The sequence below is a fragment of the Pagrus major genome, chromosome 11, assembly GCF_040436345.1.
Source record: "Pagrus major chromosome 11, Pma_NU_1.0".
In the NCBI taxonomy this organism is placed as follows: Eukaryota; Metazoa; Chordata; class Actinopteri; order Spariformes; family Sparidae; genus Pagrus; species Pagrus major.
Genome location: NC_133225.1, coordinates 27,991,805 through 28,008,009, shown reverse-complemented (window position 1 = coordinate 28,008,009; position 16,205 = coordinate 27,991,805). Strand labels below are relative to the sequence as shown.

General features: G+C 38.5%; 1 protein-coding gene across 1 annotated transcript; it reads right to left on the bottom strand.

The window, feature by feature from the left end:
* Positions 1-3,847: 3,847 nt before the first annotated feature.
* Positions 3,848-15,240, bottom strand: stxbp3 (syntaxin binding protein 3). The gene is made up of 19 exons (XM_073476563.1): positions 15,168-15,240; positions 13,465-13,514; positions 13,165-13,246; positions 12,978-13,054; positions 12,753-12,825; positions 12,517-12,617; positions 11,782-11,927; positions 11,268-11,361; positions 10,415-10,539; positions 10,189-10,287; positions 10,048-10,105; positions 9,885-9,950; positions 9,440-9,520; positions 8,554-8,689; positions 8,050-8,156; positions 7,742-7,840; positions 5,662-5,747; positions 4,915-5,063; positions 3,848-4,573 (listed from the first exon to the last, which is right to left on the bottom strand). The coding sequence occupies exons 1-19, from the start codon at positions 15,211-15,213 to the stop codon at positions 4,470-4,472; spliced, it is 1,779 nt and encodes a 592-aa protein (XP_073332664.1). The 5' UTR covers positions 15,214-15,240; the 3' UTR covers positions 3,848-4,469.
* Between the last annotated feature and the right edge of the window lie 965 nt (positions 15,241-16,205).

Below are 16,205 nucleotides of genomic sequence, written 5' to 3'. Positions count from 1 at the left end.
GCGTTAGCGGCTGTTACAAGCAAATTCAAAACTACACCAAAAGCATAATTTTCTCTAACAAAGTCAACTATTTTCTTTGCAGCACAGCTTTAGATTAATTATTTGTGTCACTTTATGGAGAAAACAGACACATAGTGCACAGTATGTGGCTTATTTCAAAGTCTACAGAGTCTGAAAATGAAATGAGTTAGTTTACAAGCTCAGTAAATCAGGACCACATATTAGTCTGCAAAAACTTCAGGCAGAATAGAGAAAGGAATGACTATTTGTACCCAGGTGTCCTTAAAACTTTTTTTTAGGACACCTGGGGACATTTCCAGCCATTTTTCAAAACCAGCTAGTAGGACTATCTCCATCCGAAAATCAAGGCAACCAAAACAGGTATTTTAAGCCAAACTGTCATGTTTTCATGACATTAGACATAAACATGTCATTGTGACAAGAGTGGAATACAAAATTCAACCTAAAGAAATGTAAATATGCAACATAAATAAGCCCAGTTTTAACTTACTGTTTTGTTGCTATTTTGTCATGGAAAATGTTCTGTTTTGTTAATCATTTTGTTTAATATCAAATATCAACAAATGTTAAAACGCCATCTCTCCCTCAGTCTCTCACCTAGCTGCCACGGCACCACCATCCCTTCCACTCCTGACATGAAAATCGGCTCATGTACATGAAATCTGAACACATTTTGTTGTGTTTGGTATATGAAACTATGAAATGTACAAATTTAATGTATGCATGTTTTTCAGAAAAGTTCAAGGCAAACATTTTATTCTGGTGACCGGGCTCGGCTGTCACTCCAACTAATGGCTGCTTCCCATTCACAATTTTATCATCCAACTACCCGACAGTTTTTAGGATGATTATAGAGTATAGCTGCACAAAAGTGGACTTTGAATACAATTGTATTGATCTTTAAAATAATATAAAAACAAGGAGTCGTATGTTGAGGAAATGGCAACAGAGATTCAAAACACAATTTCAATCGCAACTCTAATTTTGGATAAATACCAATCAATGCCAGTCAGTGACAACCAAAATCTGGCTTATTATCACACTACAGAGCTAAGTATTGATGCTCTCTCAGCTAAAAGATTTTCAAATGGAGTCTTGATCCAAGCCTCTAAAACTTTTTCAACATAGTGATACTAATGGGAAAGGCATACTGATATTGTTTTCTCTCGTGGTTTTTGAGATTTTGTCTAATGTTGTTTGTGTTAACCACTTACATCAAGGCAACCACATACGATGAGGCAGAATCATGTTGCTGTCAAAGTAGTTACATCTTGGAAATGCTGTTTGGACATTAGAATAGCCAGATGTTTTTCTTAAGTGTACTGTAAATCCACTTAAAAATCCTAAAATACTGTAAATCCTGCCATTTCTGCAGATCAAATTCAGTCATCCAGCTGCTCAGTTCAGTCCCAGTCTGCAGCACCCATGGGAGCTGGAGTGAGCTGTGGTTCTGAGCAGGGGAACTCTGTCCATCACCTTCAACATTAGCCTCTGCGGAACATTCAATTTATTTTATAGCACCACTCCACTTGATAGCACTGACCTCCCAGATCCCTCAGAGAGTAATGAGATGGCTACGCTGATGTCAGTCTTAATGTTGACTGGGAAGACCAACCACCCGGTGGGGCTCTTTAAAAAAAAACATGGAGTGAAGAGAAATTGGGATTCATTTCGGTAGAGTCATGTTCTGATTTCAGAGGGAGCTCCTCTCAAGCCCCGCTGTGCCCGATTGTAGCACTGTCCCTTCACTGATGGGCATGTGTGATTGGTTTGTCACGCATGGGATTCATCATTAAATCTAAATACAAGGAAGGGATTGCAATGAGACGGTGAGGGTCTCACATGATACTCCAGTATTGACTCTAAATGTCACAGCAGCCAGCAGAACTGTCAGGGGAGAGGTCACATTTCAATTTGAAGAGTGCCATGCTGTGGCCAGAGCAAGGACTTACATCTTGCATTTGGCTCAGAAGCAGTAAGAAAGAACCCTTTGTCTGTTGTGATCAGCATTCATTATCACCCAGTGACCCCACGCGATGGTTCTTGTGCCAAAACTGTTAAAACCACATTAAAGAAAATCCCCCTCCTGAACTGCTGAATTAAAGGGAATTAAAGTTGTCTAGTGATAAGCCCTGATACCAACACTGTAGCCCCATTCACACTGCCGTTTGCATGCGGGGATCCTGCGCCAATTTTCTGCATCCGCCTCTGTGAAAGTCTCAGATGCGGCGAGGGGTGACATTTTGCTGCGCCTCTGATGCGCCTCTGCGCAGTATTGGCGAACCGAACCAGTGTGAACGGATAAGCCGGCGGCGCGGAGAGAGGGTGTGTTGATCTGATGGTGTTCACTGTCTGATAACTAAACAGATCCTTCACTCAATAAAATATAGAGAAATGTCCCACAAAGCAACGTTACAGGACCAAACAACAGTAACGTAGTAACTGGTCGTGTCTTTGGCAACTTATATGAGGAAAAAAATACCGCAGTTATACATGGAGTAGTGTCTGTCATCCTGTCTGTCCGACCGACTCTTCGTCACAACTCTGCCCGAAAAAAAGCGTCTGTCCCCGGCACAAAACTTTAACTCACCAAGTGTTTGTCGCAGTGAATCACCACGACGGTCAGCCCTCCCGACCGAGACTTCAGTGAACTTTCTCCCATAAAACCGCATCCCTCCCTGCAAGTGAAAGAGTCAGACAGCATCCTGTTGACTGATGGAGATTATGTAATTATGTAATTTAGAGAAAAACTTAACTTTGTCACTTTCCAGGATGTTTGGTGGGTCAGGATCCCAACCACAACACATTATAACTGCATCCATATGATGATAAACAGTCAGGCCAGGGCTGCCCACCATGGGGCCTGTAGCCATTAGGTTGTTGCTCTTTCAAGGATCCCTAATTATGAATTATTTTACATCATCTGAGCACAGTGACACTAGGCAGGAAATCAGTTAATTAAGGGAACCCTGCATCCTAGTATCATTTTTGCATCAAAACAATGCAATTCTGAAGGTGTGACATTTTTAATATACTAACCCTATGGAATGCCTCCCATTGCACATCCAAGCTAGGAGATGAAGGGTTTTTGAGGACAAGCTTTTTGAAGGTAAATGTACTTAATTTCCCATCTCTCTTTTGTTGCTCTTCAGTTACACCACACATTGGAGTGAAAAATCTCTCCACCTCTGCCAATCCACTGTATAGCTTAGTGTTTGTTCTATTTACTCACAATACAAAGCTTCCACAACTTAAAAGATTCAACACCCTCTCATGTGTGCTCTTTTTAAAAAACACAGGAAATATGTACACGTCTACATTGTGTAGAGTGGTTAACAGTCTAAATAATGTGTAACAAAAGCACAATACCTGCAGGAAAAGTAGGGCAGATTTGATCTGTAACGTGACAAGAATAACATCATAATATCTTTGGTTCATTTGTTGTCTGTTAAGCATGTATAAGTGCAGCATGTTCATTGGACACTGGGTCTGGTCTCCATTGAACATTTGGTTTTCTGTTTATAAAAGGGCTTTTTTGTTATGAATATTAAGTTTTTATTTTGATGGATCAGAGTGATTGTGCTTTTACCACCATTCCTTGGACAAATGATTCATTCTGTGCAAACATAATGTAACAATTATTTATGTGTAGTTTACTGAGGTCAATGTAAGATGAATATCTAGAATCAGGTTTTACGTTCACCCTGCTCTTCCAGGTACATGAGTCAGTTTCTTACATTGTTTTATTTGCTGCATTTTCACAATATTGATATTTTTTGCTCTATCAAACAAAGCAACATCAACCATAACTTCAACTCAGACACAATTTGAACCACTTCATCCATTTATTAGTCAGTTGTTCAATTCAAGGAAAACGTATATACTCTATGTTGAAAACACTCAAAATTGCATTAAGTGTTTACAAACAATAGTGCCAAAAAATCTGAATGACAAAGCAGGGACTCAGTGCTTACATACAATATATACAGAGCTTTGCATTACTTTCCTCAGTCCTGTCTCTGAAAGTTTCTCAGAGATCTTTCAACATGTAACAAAACCAATATTTTCTTTTATGGACAAAGGCAAACACACAGGCAGATTAGACAATTTTGACTTAAAATGCTCATTGCAGGATGAGGTCAATTCACTTTTAATATGATCTATATTATCAAATGAGAATTGTCAAACTATAAATGCCTGAAGCAGGCCATAATCTTAGTTAATCTTCAACAAGTAAATCAGCTTCCTGAAGTGACAAAGTTAAAAGAGAGTTTGCCTGCTGTAAATGTGCAGCAGGTTTGAAAAGAGTATTAAAATATAATAAGCATAAGGTAAATTCCCTTCAGCCTTCCAATCAGGAAGTAGAGTTGAGTGCACTGTGTCGAGCGATACGAGATGTAGAGAGGCAGTGGAGGTTTGGGGAGCTGTTAGTTGGAGGGTCACACCTCTCAGGCATTGCTCCTTTCGTCTATTGTGAAAGTCTCCATGGGGCGTTTGCTCAGAGCCTTGATGTCATCCAGGAGACTGGTGGGAGTCAAAATGTGAGAAGACCCTGGAATCAAAGTACAAGAACCATTAGGCCCCAATTTAGAGCATAAAACCAAACTCACAGTTCTGACTGGCTCCAGTAAAAGAGCTGGAAATAAAAACAGGGGCTGTTGAGTCATTTTACATTTACAACTGGGTGGGTAATTTCAGGCCTAAGTCCAATTCAGTTGAATTTTATGATACTGTATCAAACCAACCTTCAGCTCATTTAAATAAGAACTTGAGAATATTCCTTGCATAGTCAGTGAGTACCAACTCCAATTTAAAGTCAATTTGCTATAAGAGGCATTTACTTTATATGCCCAGGGAAAGAGGTGATTTAATCCTTTATCTGTGTAATCTCACCTATGATGACCTCGCAGGATTTTACTGCCTGGGTGACCTCGTAGGCAGAACGCATCTCAGAGAAGCAGATTCCTCCTAGAACAAAGATGATGAGGCGTGACCCGGTCCTGCGCTCATCCTGAAAACTGGCTTTGTGCTTCTGTCGGGCACTGTGGGACAGATGATGGACAACAGCAATTTTAAAAGATTTTATAGAAAGAGTAGGAGCTGCATGTCCAAATTGTGGAAAGACACACCAAAATCATCATCCTGGCAAGAAAGACAGGGAAAGGGTGAGGGACTTATAAGGCTAAAACACACCCAGATTATTCTCATGAGTAAACCCTGTCACAGTGACAATTCAGACCCTTACAGAAACACCACACTAAGAATCCTGCGCTCAAAGTAGGAACAGAAATGATCACTGGAGGGCGCTATCTCATCACACATTGACTCTTGTCTGTAAATCAAATATGAACTTGTGTGTAAAAACATCCCCCTAGGATTGTTAGTCATATATGAAAAGACAACTGCCTATTACTTTTGAATGACAGTTTAAAACAACAATATTGAGATTTTTCAAGTAGTGTTCTAACATTCATAACACTTGGAAACAGGGTTGGCTTTCAGAGTCTCATGCATGAGTTTTTTGACATTAATGTTAGTAATTGGGATCTAAAAGCCTGATCAGATCATCAGTGACAGAAATCATAATTATTTCCATAAACTACAAACCCTAGTTTTATCACTCATAAAGGCCTACTGTACCTGACAGCCCCGGAGCCGTTCCAGGCAGCAGGACACTCAGACTGGTGCGGCCATTCCTTGGTGTCCAGTTTGTTCTCCACAGCATCCTAAAAGTAACACAAGGTAAACAGAGCCCCATAATGACCAACTCTCTTTGGCAATCCAATATCACTGATTGTAGGATTGACTTTTGATTGTACTTAATGCAGGCTATCCTACTTATGGGTATTTTTTAATAAAAGGCTGAACCGACAGTTTTGCAGATATTTCTATGTGCCCGACACGCCAACACTTGATACCAGGTTTCAAACATTGATTTTGATTTTTGCTGGTGCTGCTATCCTTCTCTCTACATTTGGAATGCATGACATTTCACTTTAATGACTTTAAATGAACGAAAATATGTGGTCTTTTATCTGTGACCAAGAACCAAACTACAAAAGTTGAACTATGGAGAAAGCACATAACTATATAACAAATCAGTTGCTAACTAAAAGGTGCATCAGGGGATGTCAAAACACAGCTAAGGATATAGGAACAAATCTGTTGTCAAGCACTCCTCAGTTTAAGAGACTTTGGCTCTTAGTTGTGGTTCTAAACTGATACAGCTCATCTTTTTTCAGCACTGAAAAATACACAAAATTTTAAAAAGGAGCAGATTGGTTTGAACTGATTTCAACCAGATTCGATGTTGCAACACATCAAATACGAGTCTGTTTCCTGCTACAAGAGCAAACTGTTCACCCCTGTTTACAGGAAGACAGGTGCTCGGGTGGTGAAGACTGCTCAGAAATGGCTTTTCAAGTTATAACAGGATGAGCAAGTGAAAAAAAAGGCCAAGACACAAAGGAGCTTACTATGTTACAGGTCAGCCAGATCTTTTTGATCTAACTTATCCTGTGGCCAAGAGTTTTCCTCTTGCAGGCCTTATTTGATACCAAATTGGTGAATTTCTCTTCTTTGTCAGAACCAGTCATCAGGTCATATTTCAGGAAAAAAATAAAGTTTTACTGCCCAAAGGGTCGTGATGGAACTCTGCCTCCTATTTCCCAATCCATTTCTGAGAAGTGGACTAAACAGCAGAGTTTTAAATGAAATAGCCTCTGAACTGATATATTATTTCTTCCATGTTTTATGGATGGCAACTCAACTTACCAGATTGAAAACAAACAGCCACCAATTTATTTACAAGACACTGTGGAAAGGTAGACCAGACACTGCATGCACAATGATTCTTTATGCAAGGCAACAGGTGATGTTGACATCCGACCTCTGCTTTAACACAAAACACAATCTCGCCTAACCACAATAACCCCATAACACATTTTACATACAAAGCAGTATTTGAGGATCAGTACAGAAGGATGTTGCTGACACAGAAGGCTCATCCCCAGGGATCAACACATAACTGATGCATTATTGTGCCTTATAGATGCTAAGATGATGTCTTATACAAAAGGAGGAAATGGTACAAAACAACACACATATACAGTACATGTGACACTGTTTATCAGATGACCTGAATCTGATCACCTCCTTTTGTGCTGCTTTTACAGTTCTGTTCATAATAACTGCGGCAGCACAGTGACCTAAAGCTAAACATGTGTATTTTGTGTTCTCATGCTAATGCCGGCTTTTCTTTTTCTATCCTATCTATAGCCACTTTAAATCCTCTGGAGTCATGCTACACAACTCATAACTCATTATGGTTGGCATAGTTGCTAAACTTCCTTTTCATCGAAAACGGAGAAAAATAAAAATCTAGCTGGAAGGAGTCAATTTTTAAACAATATTTTTTCCCTCTTCTCTTCATACCAGCACATATCACATTTTATTAATCACTACTGTACACCAGTCTACCACAGTATTTGTTTTTACATTACATTTTATTTTACATTGAATTCCTCTATTATAACTTCTGCACTATTTTATGTCTTAGCCTCAGATTCTAATCCTTATCACTTGTGGACTTCTTTTAAATACATATTGTCTGACCATTGTTGATCATTGCCAACGTGTGCTTCAATGTAATTGTTGTGCAAACAAATAAATAATTTGAAGTTGGATACATTACATAACATGCTAAAATCTTCTCACTGACCTCCATCACATCTTTTATGACAGGAGTCCATCTGGACAGATTGTACGTCTGATCCTGGGAACGATCTCGTCTGGTTGGTTTGCGCGAGAAGAAACTAGGCTAGAAACAGGAGTGCAAGAAACATAAACAGGATTCAGGGACTGAATAATCAAACTGAAAAGATTAACAAGACAAAAACATTCTGACACAAAGAACTAAAAAAACAAAAAAAAAGCACTGAACCTGAACAGTGAAAATTCCAGCTTCCAACTAAAACTGCCTGGCTACAATCAATTAATTCAATCAACCTTTTCCTCTTCTCTACATACCGATGTGATGATCGGGACCCCGAGTTCTTTCCAGTTCAGGATAAATTCTCGTTCGTCTTCGATCTTTACATGCTGGATGAGTTTGCTCAAGTTCTCGTCTGTTGTTCCTGTTTACCAATACCAAACAAATAAACAAACAAACCAGTGTTAAAATCTGATGATAGTCTTTTAGGCCTCCATCCTCTGAGTCAAATAGTTGGTCATGAGGATCTTTGTCAACAAGGTTTAAGGTCCATTTTATTGTCTTTTTTGAGGAAATTATCTATTATAAAATTAAACTATTATCTAGAAAAATGATATCCATATCCCTGGCATCACAACAGTAATCAAAATGTGCTGTCTGCATATTTGTGTGTAAGGTTGTATGACGTGGTCTGTTGAATAAAAATTTAAATCAACTAATAACAGTGTATATATGGCCACAAATCAAGATGCTGCTTTACAGAATGCCAATGAACAGACAATAAAAAGAGACGAGTCTCCTGCAGGAGAAGATTGGCGTACCGCTGAGGCTGAAGATGTAGAGCAGCACAGCTCTGATCTTATCGTGGGTGCTGTACGGGTGGAGCAGCACAGGCAGCAGTGTCCTCATGGGATCCTTAACCTTCACCCCGTCCACGTCTGACCCCACTGCAAGGTCCTAAACAGAGACAAACCATTCTTTTAATTTACCATTTAGGCTGGGAATGTTGCAATTTTTTTTTAGGTTTTTGTTACATTCATACATAAAGCTCCTCATCTTTCACATCTGGAAGCTGACTTGGCTACAGAAAAGAACTCATAGAAAATCAGGACAGATGCTTGAGGTCATGAGGATTGCTCCCAGCAAATCTTATCTCTACTCACTGAACCATCATCCACTCACTGTGTGAGAAATTGAATAGTTTTCCATTCAGTAATCAATGTACTGTAAAGACCATATCAGGATGTGAGAGGAGGAGGGGATAATCCTCCTTAGGTGTAAGGGTCATAAAGTCACATGAAGGGCAATTCTCTCTGCCTGAGGTGTTACAGGAAGGATGATAAGATGACATTTACATTTCAATGAAACAGCAAATGGTCACTGCCCTGGGAAAGACATGATCAAAACAAACACCAGGGGGTCATTGCTTTGGGAAGAAGTTATTCATGACTGTCGTAAAGTATGCAACCACTGTATTTAAGGCAGAAACATTTGGAAGACTGGAGAGAACACTCCAGGTCTTCTCTCCATGCTGCATGTATTAAAGAGATCTGATTCATCACGCTGAGTCTACAATTCTTCTGAGATTTAGCAACTCTCAACCTCACAAGGAGAATTTCCACTCCAACTGACTTGTTCAAGAAAGGTGAAGTGGTAAAAGTGTTTGGCAATTGTTCCATCAAAACAGACAACAGAGCACAGACTGACCTGTTCAGCCTTGCAGAGTTTCTCCACGTTGTTTGAGAAATGTTTCATGCAGTCCTCGGCCAACTGCAGATGAACAGTTTTCTACAATTCAGGCAGAGAGAAGAGTTAATATTAGCAGAACAATGTACTTTATGCTCTAAGTATTGTTTCTAAATTATTCCCTTTCATGAAAGACACTTATGTATATTATGACTTTTATTCTGTTTTGTTGCTAAAAACATGATGAAGTCAACGGCACGTGACACCAGGCTTTGGAGGCACCACACCCTACCACAAAGTAATGATCACTTAGTGCTATAATTACTGGTAAGAAGTAAATATTATGAGTGTCTGTTAAAATTCTCATCCTGAAGTTGAATAGATAACTTTAAAGGTAAGGGAAAACAGTTGCCAGGGCTTAGTGACACCGGTCCAGACAAAATGAAGTAATACTGGTACTAAATACCTCAGTCAACTGTTTACGGAATGCCGGCATCTTCTTCATCATTTGGGCCAAATTGCTGATTGTGATCTGGAAAAAAATGAAATGTTTGCACAAGATATGCATTTTTAGTATGAAATGCACAGATCATCAGTGAAGCACAAAAGAAGAAAACACAGTGCTGTACCTTCCCATCTGGCTGCTTCTTGCTGGCAGATATTTCCTTTACCATCTTGGGGATTTGTCTATTGTAAGAAAAAAAATGGGTTATGGTTGGATTACGGAAGATGGAAAGGGACACCTTCATCCTCACAACTTGCATACTTACTCTGAGACCTCAGCGATGTGTTTGTGCCTGAGCTTAATCCAGAGCATGTCCTCTTCACTCAGCAGGGCCTGTTTCTCTGAGCCATCTTTAGACTTGTACCTGGCCACAAAAATGACTGGATTATTAGCTTCAGCTATAGTATTGTCTAAATTTTAAAAAACGCAATATGATGCCATAAGCATATTATGTGTGTTTTAATAGATACAGTAGGAAAAGCTTGTTTTACTTGTAGGTGTCGTTCTCAATGTCAATGAGGTCGTAAGCCATGGCCTGGTAGGTCAGCTCGTGCAGGATGGGGCTGACGGGGTCTAAACCTCTTTCCACTATCAGCAGCTGGGCCTGGGTCTTTCCCTTGTGACAGGAGGGAAATACACAGAAAACAATAAATATAGCGCCTAATTTTATTATACAAACAGTGGTTACTGTGTACAGTCATCAAGGACTGAAACTGCCTAAATCCAAAATAAATCAAAAGCTCAAAAAATATTGCCATTAAATGCACTAGAAATAACATTAAACTAAATATATGCATTTATTCTAAAAGTGTAAAAAAAATTGTAAAAAGAACATATAAAATAAATAAGTTTGTGGAAATACATACAGGGAAAAGCCACAAAGGGAAAAACATACAGAAATAAATATATTTTAAAATGAATAAATTAGTACATAAAATGGAAAATTAAACGGGTAAACAAATAAATAGATAAATTAATACAAAAAAATAGATACAGCAGCCACCTAATACAGAAATATCAATTTATGTAACATTTTATACATATTATCAACATTTATTATTTCTTATATTATTTTTGGTATATTTAGTCTTCCATATACAGTGACATTAGCATTGCTTTCAGTAATACTGCGTAGTTGCAACCAAGCAACTGCTGCAATCTTCAAGTATCTGCTGAAGGACACCATTAATTCAATCTGCTTAAGACAAAGGAAAAATGTTTTCTCTTTTGGTGAATGTCTTGTGTTGAGCTGTCAGTGGAGAATAATACTGTTCTGTCAGGTTCTCATTTACTCCCTAGGCTCAGACCTTGTTTATTCTTTCAACACTCTCTGTTAAGTCTCACCTTTTTTTTGCCGCTGTCGTCCAGCTCATAGTGTCTGGCCAGCTTGTTGTCTACCAGCTCTGCAAGGGCCTTGGCGTTCTCCATGTTGCTGTCTCTAGTTGTGATATAATTTTCTCTCCATGAGTTATCACAGTCACAATGATTTTACACATGTACTGGTTTTTCAGCCATTTGTAAAAAAAGGAAAAAAAAAACTTTAAATCACCCCAGTTGAGTGTTTTTGACAAAAGTTTGAAATATAGCAGTTTTTAGAACTGTTTGTACATTTGTCTTTGTTTGATTTCATCTGTCTGCTTGTTGCTTTTGAATGTTTATGTTGTATGTATACTGTGTGTAAACTAAAATCATATATGATGTAAGAAAACAAAAGTCTCACACTGCTCTCGTTTGTTTTCTGCCACAGTTAGGTAACACATTCTGTAGTCAGAGTTTAGGCTTTTCTTGTAAAAGGTGTCATTCTGCTTGGGGGCTGAGGTCTGCTGTAAGCTGAGAAACTAAATCTGCTGTGGCTTACTTCTTGTATCTGACCCCTGGGTACTCGTCCAACGTGGCACAGAGTGTGACGAGCTGGTCTGCGAGAGTCTCCAGTGTCTTCTTTTTGTCCTGGCTGTTGGGACTGTAGATACTTTGGAAAGCCCCAGGATAATCACATGTGAACACCTGAAAAAGATTCAACGCATCACTGTAAAAATGAAAAACTATTGTGTAAGTGGACAATTTGCATGTAATTGTATAATGAATACTACATATAATTACTACCACCACCAAAAATGTTTTAAAATGGTACGTATATTAAGCCAAAGCTCCAGACTACACATTTTTGGTATTTCTATTTTAATCACATTAATTATCTTTATTTATTTATTTATATCCGCATTTATTTCAATTATTAATTAGGAATGTCTCTGGTGATTTTTCTGACTTCAAAACTAACTTCCTGGATATTAAAAAAAAATACATTTGACTTGAACTGCTTTGTTAAAATCACATCACAGATGAGACCTTTCTATTTTTCATAATACAGTGAATAACCAGTTACAGTTCCCAAGCAACAAGGATAATACAAAGCTTGTAAAATCATGACAGCTTAAAGCAGCCAACACCCATTAAAGAGTCACTCTTCTTCCCAGCAACAACATGACACTGAACACGCTAAAACAAGTGAAGTTTTCCTCACTTAGAAATTGACAGTCAGGATAAAAAAAGAGGAAACTGAGCATTACAAAAGAACCTTAAGGCAACTACTCACTTGGGCCTCTTGTGGCATGAAGCACATGTTTATCTCCTTACAGACTCGTATGTACTTTGCACAGTGCAGCTTCATATTGTTGAACAGGTCGTCAGGACAGTCTGTGGGAGCAAAGAGCTTTCAGTTTGGATGTTATCAGTTAAACAAAAAAGGGAAAAGATTAACCACAACATCTGATCATGTTGGGTCAATTGTAGTAGAATTAGTGGTGATTTAGTGATTCATAAGGTACTTACAGTCAGTGAAATAAACATATGCTGCTTTATATTTGGGTTTGGACTTGAAGTCAGCGATGAAGGCATCCACGCACTAAAAAATAAAAATAAATTTAAGATATCACACCAGAGTATGGCAAGACTACCAAATGATAATGAAAAAAAAATAAATAAAAAAAATCACAAGATTGAGAACTAATTTGGGAAAAAAAAAAATCTTGGATCAAAATGCAATATAATGCAAACCTTAGCGGTTGGTGACATGAAGTATATGGCCTTCATCTCTGGGACAGGCTCTCTGCTTTTGAACAGGTCCTCCACAACTGAAGAAATCAAAGGTTTATTTTAACAGAGTAGTTAGAGACATCCACAGACACACCTCAGTTACTTTGGTCTTTTACCTGTATTATGTATGATTGAAAACAAAGCCTACTTGTTATTTTCTCTGACATCAGATCCGACATTTTGCAGCATGATGAGAGGAGCTTGGTGGTGAAGGAGTCCAGGATCATTATCTGTAAGAAGAATAAACCGGTAGTGGTGAGTCACTATGTATCACACTGTCATATGTTGCTAGATTTTGCAGTAGTGACACTGCTGAAATGATAAATTACAATTCTATTCAGTCACAGTGCATCAATCACATTAATGCTTGATCTGTAATATGGAGGTTGTCTGTTAGTGCAATTACAGTCTGAAGACTCAGTATTGATCAAATAGAGGGTTGTCCTACCTTCCATACTTCCGATTTTCTGCAGTCTGCAATAATTGTGTCTTTTATTCCTGTAAGAGACACAGAACATGACTCATGAGGGATTAACACAGACTGAAACCCCAAAAAAGGACTGCTCTTGACTTCACTATTTGCTGGAGTCTTGTGCTTAAACACCTGTGTTGGACCGAAAACCAACCGATTTAAACAGGGAACAAACCTGTGGACCTCCTGCTGTAATTTGTAATGATTGTGGAGGACGTCTGGGATCTTAATCCTGTGCAAATCTTCCATGTCCATAATTTTTAAAGTAAAATTTCCACAGCAAATTCCCTTCCATACTTTGCATAACACTGTTCATTGTTTTCCGTTGTCAGACAACTGAATGTACTAATGCTTGTAACACATGCAGAAAGGTGGGCTAATCAACTATAAATATAATAATAATAGGGCTGCTGAAGAACAGATACCAATTCTGAAAGTTGATGTTACACTGAGCCTTGACATCATATCCAGGAGATATGATATGTGAATGCGCCACATGAAAGACAAACGTGGGGTGATCATTTCTAAATCCTGTCCCCTTGTTATACTAGTCCCATGTGAATGGGGCTATATATAATTATTTGTTGTTGTTTCTCATATTAGTTATAACATCTGCAAATTTGTCATAAAATGGAAATACTCAAGTAAAGTACCCGAAAATTGTACTTGAAGAACAGTACTTGACTAAATTGTACTTTATTCGATCACTGGTTTTGAAACATCGGTCCCAAACACTGTTTTTCAGTCTCCTTGATTTCTAATAATCAATATCGGTATCGGCTCTGAAAAAGCCATATGGGAAACCCCTAGAATTAAATACTCCATTAGACTTGCATGGCATGCACACTATATTAAGAGATATGCATGTGTGTGTGGTTTGACAAAGCACATCATTCTGCTTTTATGAAAAAGGGTATGTAAAAATCAAGGCAGTTGAAGTCTCTTCCTTGATGAAAACTGATGCAATACAACTAGCTAACCTTCATTCTCACATTTCCTTTATGAAGGCTGTCATGTGCAATTGTTGTTAAACCTGTTTGTAAAAGATGTTAATTCGACTTCATGGGCACTGCATCTTTCATTTGAGTGTAACTTTACTTATTTTAACCTAAACAACTTAAACCCTTAACCCCAAAGAGAGGACTGGTTGTCCAGACTGCGACATGTTAACCATAACCTAACCCCAACCAAGGAAGAAGGGCAGGACAACGGGAAGCACTAGTCGGAGGGGAAAACAGACTTCGTCACAGGGCTCGTTGGAAAACTTGAGGTTTGTGTTCGTCGTTAGCTGAACAGTGTTGTGCTAACGTTAGCTTGTAAATATGAGGTGGGGCTCCTGGCGATACAGGGTGACCTCACTCCGACTACCTCTCCACAAGTGTCTAAAAGATTCCACGATAATAAAGTCATGGCAGACAACAGCGCCGAGTGTCAACCCAAGTGTAGTCTGCTGTGATCAATCTATCAACACTTCCACCAATCCAAGTTTGTAAACTTCCGTTGCGACACACAGCACAATGAACTCAACGTCCACTGTTATTTCGAGATGTAGCCACAAACAACCCGTTAAAAACACGCAACAACACGCGGTTTACAGCCCACTAACTTGTGAAAACGTTATGAAAGTGTCACCCTGTAATAAATTCACAACAAGCACTCTGCAACAGGAGGGGACTTACTTTTCCAAACTATTCTTTTCAGCCCGTAATCTGCGCCCGATGCCATCTTGTTTTTTTCCCTCTGCGGCTCTTCCTGTCCCGTGTCCTCGAACTCTGACGTCATCCGCGTCAACAAGTGTGCGACGGAAAGCAGCTGTAGTTTTTTATAACCACAGTCTATCAATCTATCTATCTATCTATCTATCTATCTATCTATCTATCTATCTATCTATCTATCTATCTATCTATGTTTCTTTTAAAAAAAAGGGGCTATGGAATGTTAATCAGGATCTAAATTATGAGCATGACAATAATATTGGCTTAATAAGTCAAGTACTGCGGAAGCCCTAAAGGGCCATGCATTCATACATTTTATTTCCTCCGTTTTCCTGTGATAACGAGTTAATTTCATTTGTTTTCTCGAGATCTCGAGTTATTATCTGGAAATAACAACTGCCGTTTTCCCGAGATAACGAGATAATTTTCTCGAGATCTCGAGATAACGAAACTTTGTTTTCCCGAGATAACGAGATAATTTTCTCGAGATCTCGAGATAACGAAACTTTGTTTTCCCGAGATAACGAGATAATTTTCTCGAGATCTCGAGATAACGAAACTTTGTTTTCCCGAGATAACAAGATAATTTTCTCGAGATCTCGAGATAACGAAACTTTGTTTTCCCAAGATAACGATATAATTAATTCGAGATCTCCTCATTAACTACATAGCTGGTCAGCAAAATCAGACAAAAACCCCTGCACACTGTTCAGTGTACTATTATTATTATTATGATTATTACTGTTATTATTATTATTATTATTATTATATTTACAATGTTATGCTATTTCTATTGTGAACATGCACATTAATTATTTTCCTATATGATGTTTTAAAAAATGGTTTAATGTTTTTTGTAGGCCCACAGTGCGATGTAGTCAGCCGACATATTTGCACTGTCTGATTCAGGAGTGTTTTCATTCAGTAGCGTGACTTTATTGGTCCAGGTGTGGGTGATCTTATTTTGAGTGATCTTTGTCTGTAATGTGACCTGATTGGTCC

What these genes read in the sequence shown, in the direction of transcription:
- stxbp3 (XM_073476563.1), bottom strand. Translation starts at nt 15,213, where the DNA reads ATGGCATCGGGCGCAGATTACGGGCTGAAAAGAATAGTTTGGAAAA. An exon ending in ATTGAGAACGACACCTACAA is followed by an intron (nt 10,288 to 10,414) that starts GTAAAACAAGCT and finishes TTTTGTGGCCAG; the next exon opens with GTACAAGTCTAAAGATGGCT. An exon ending in TCATAAAAGATGTGATGGAG is followed by an intron (nt 5,748 to 7,741) that starts GTCAGTGAGAAG and finishes TGTTACTTTTAG; the next exon opens with GATGCTGTGGAGAACAAACT.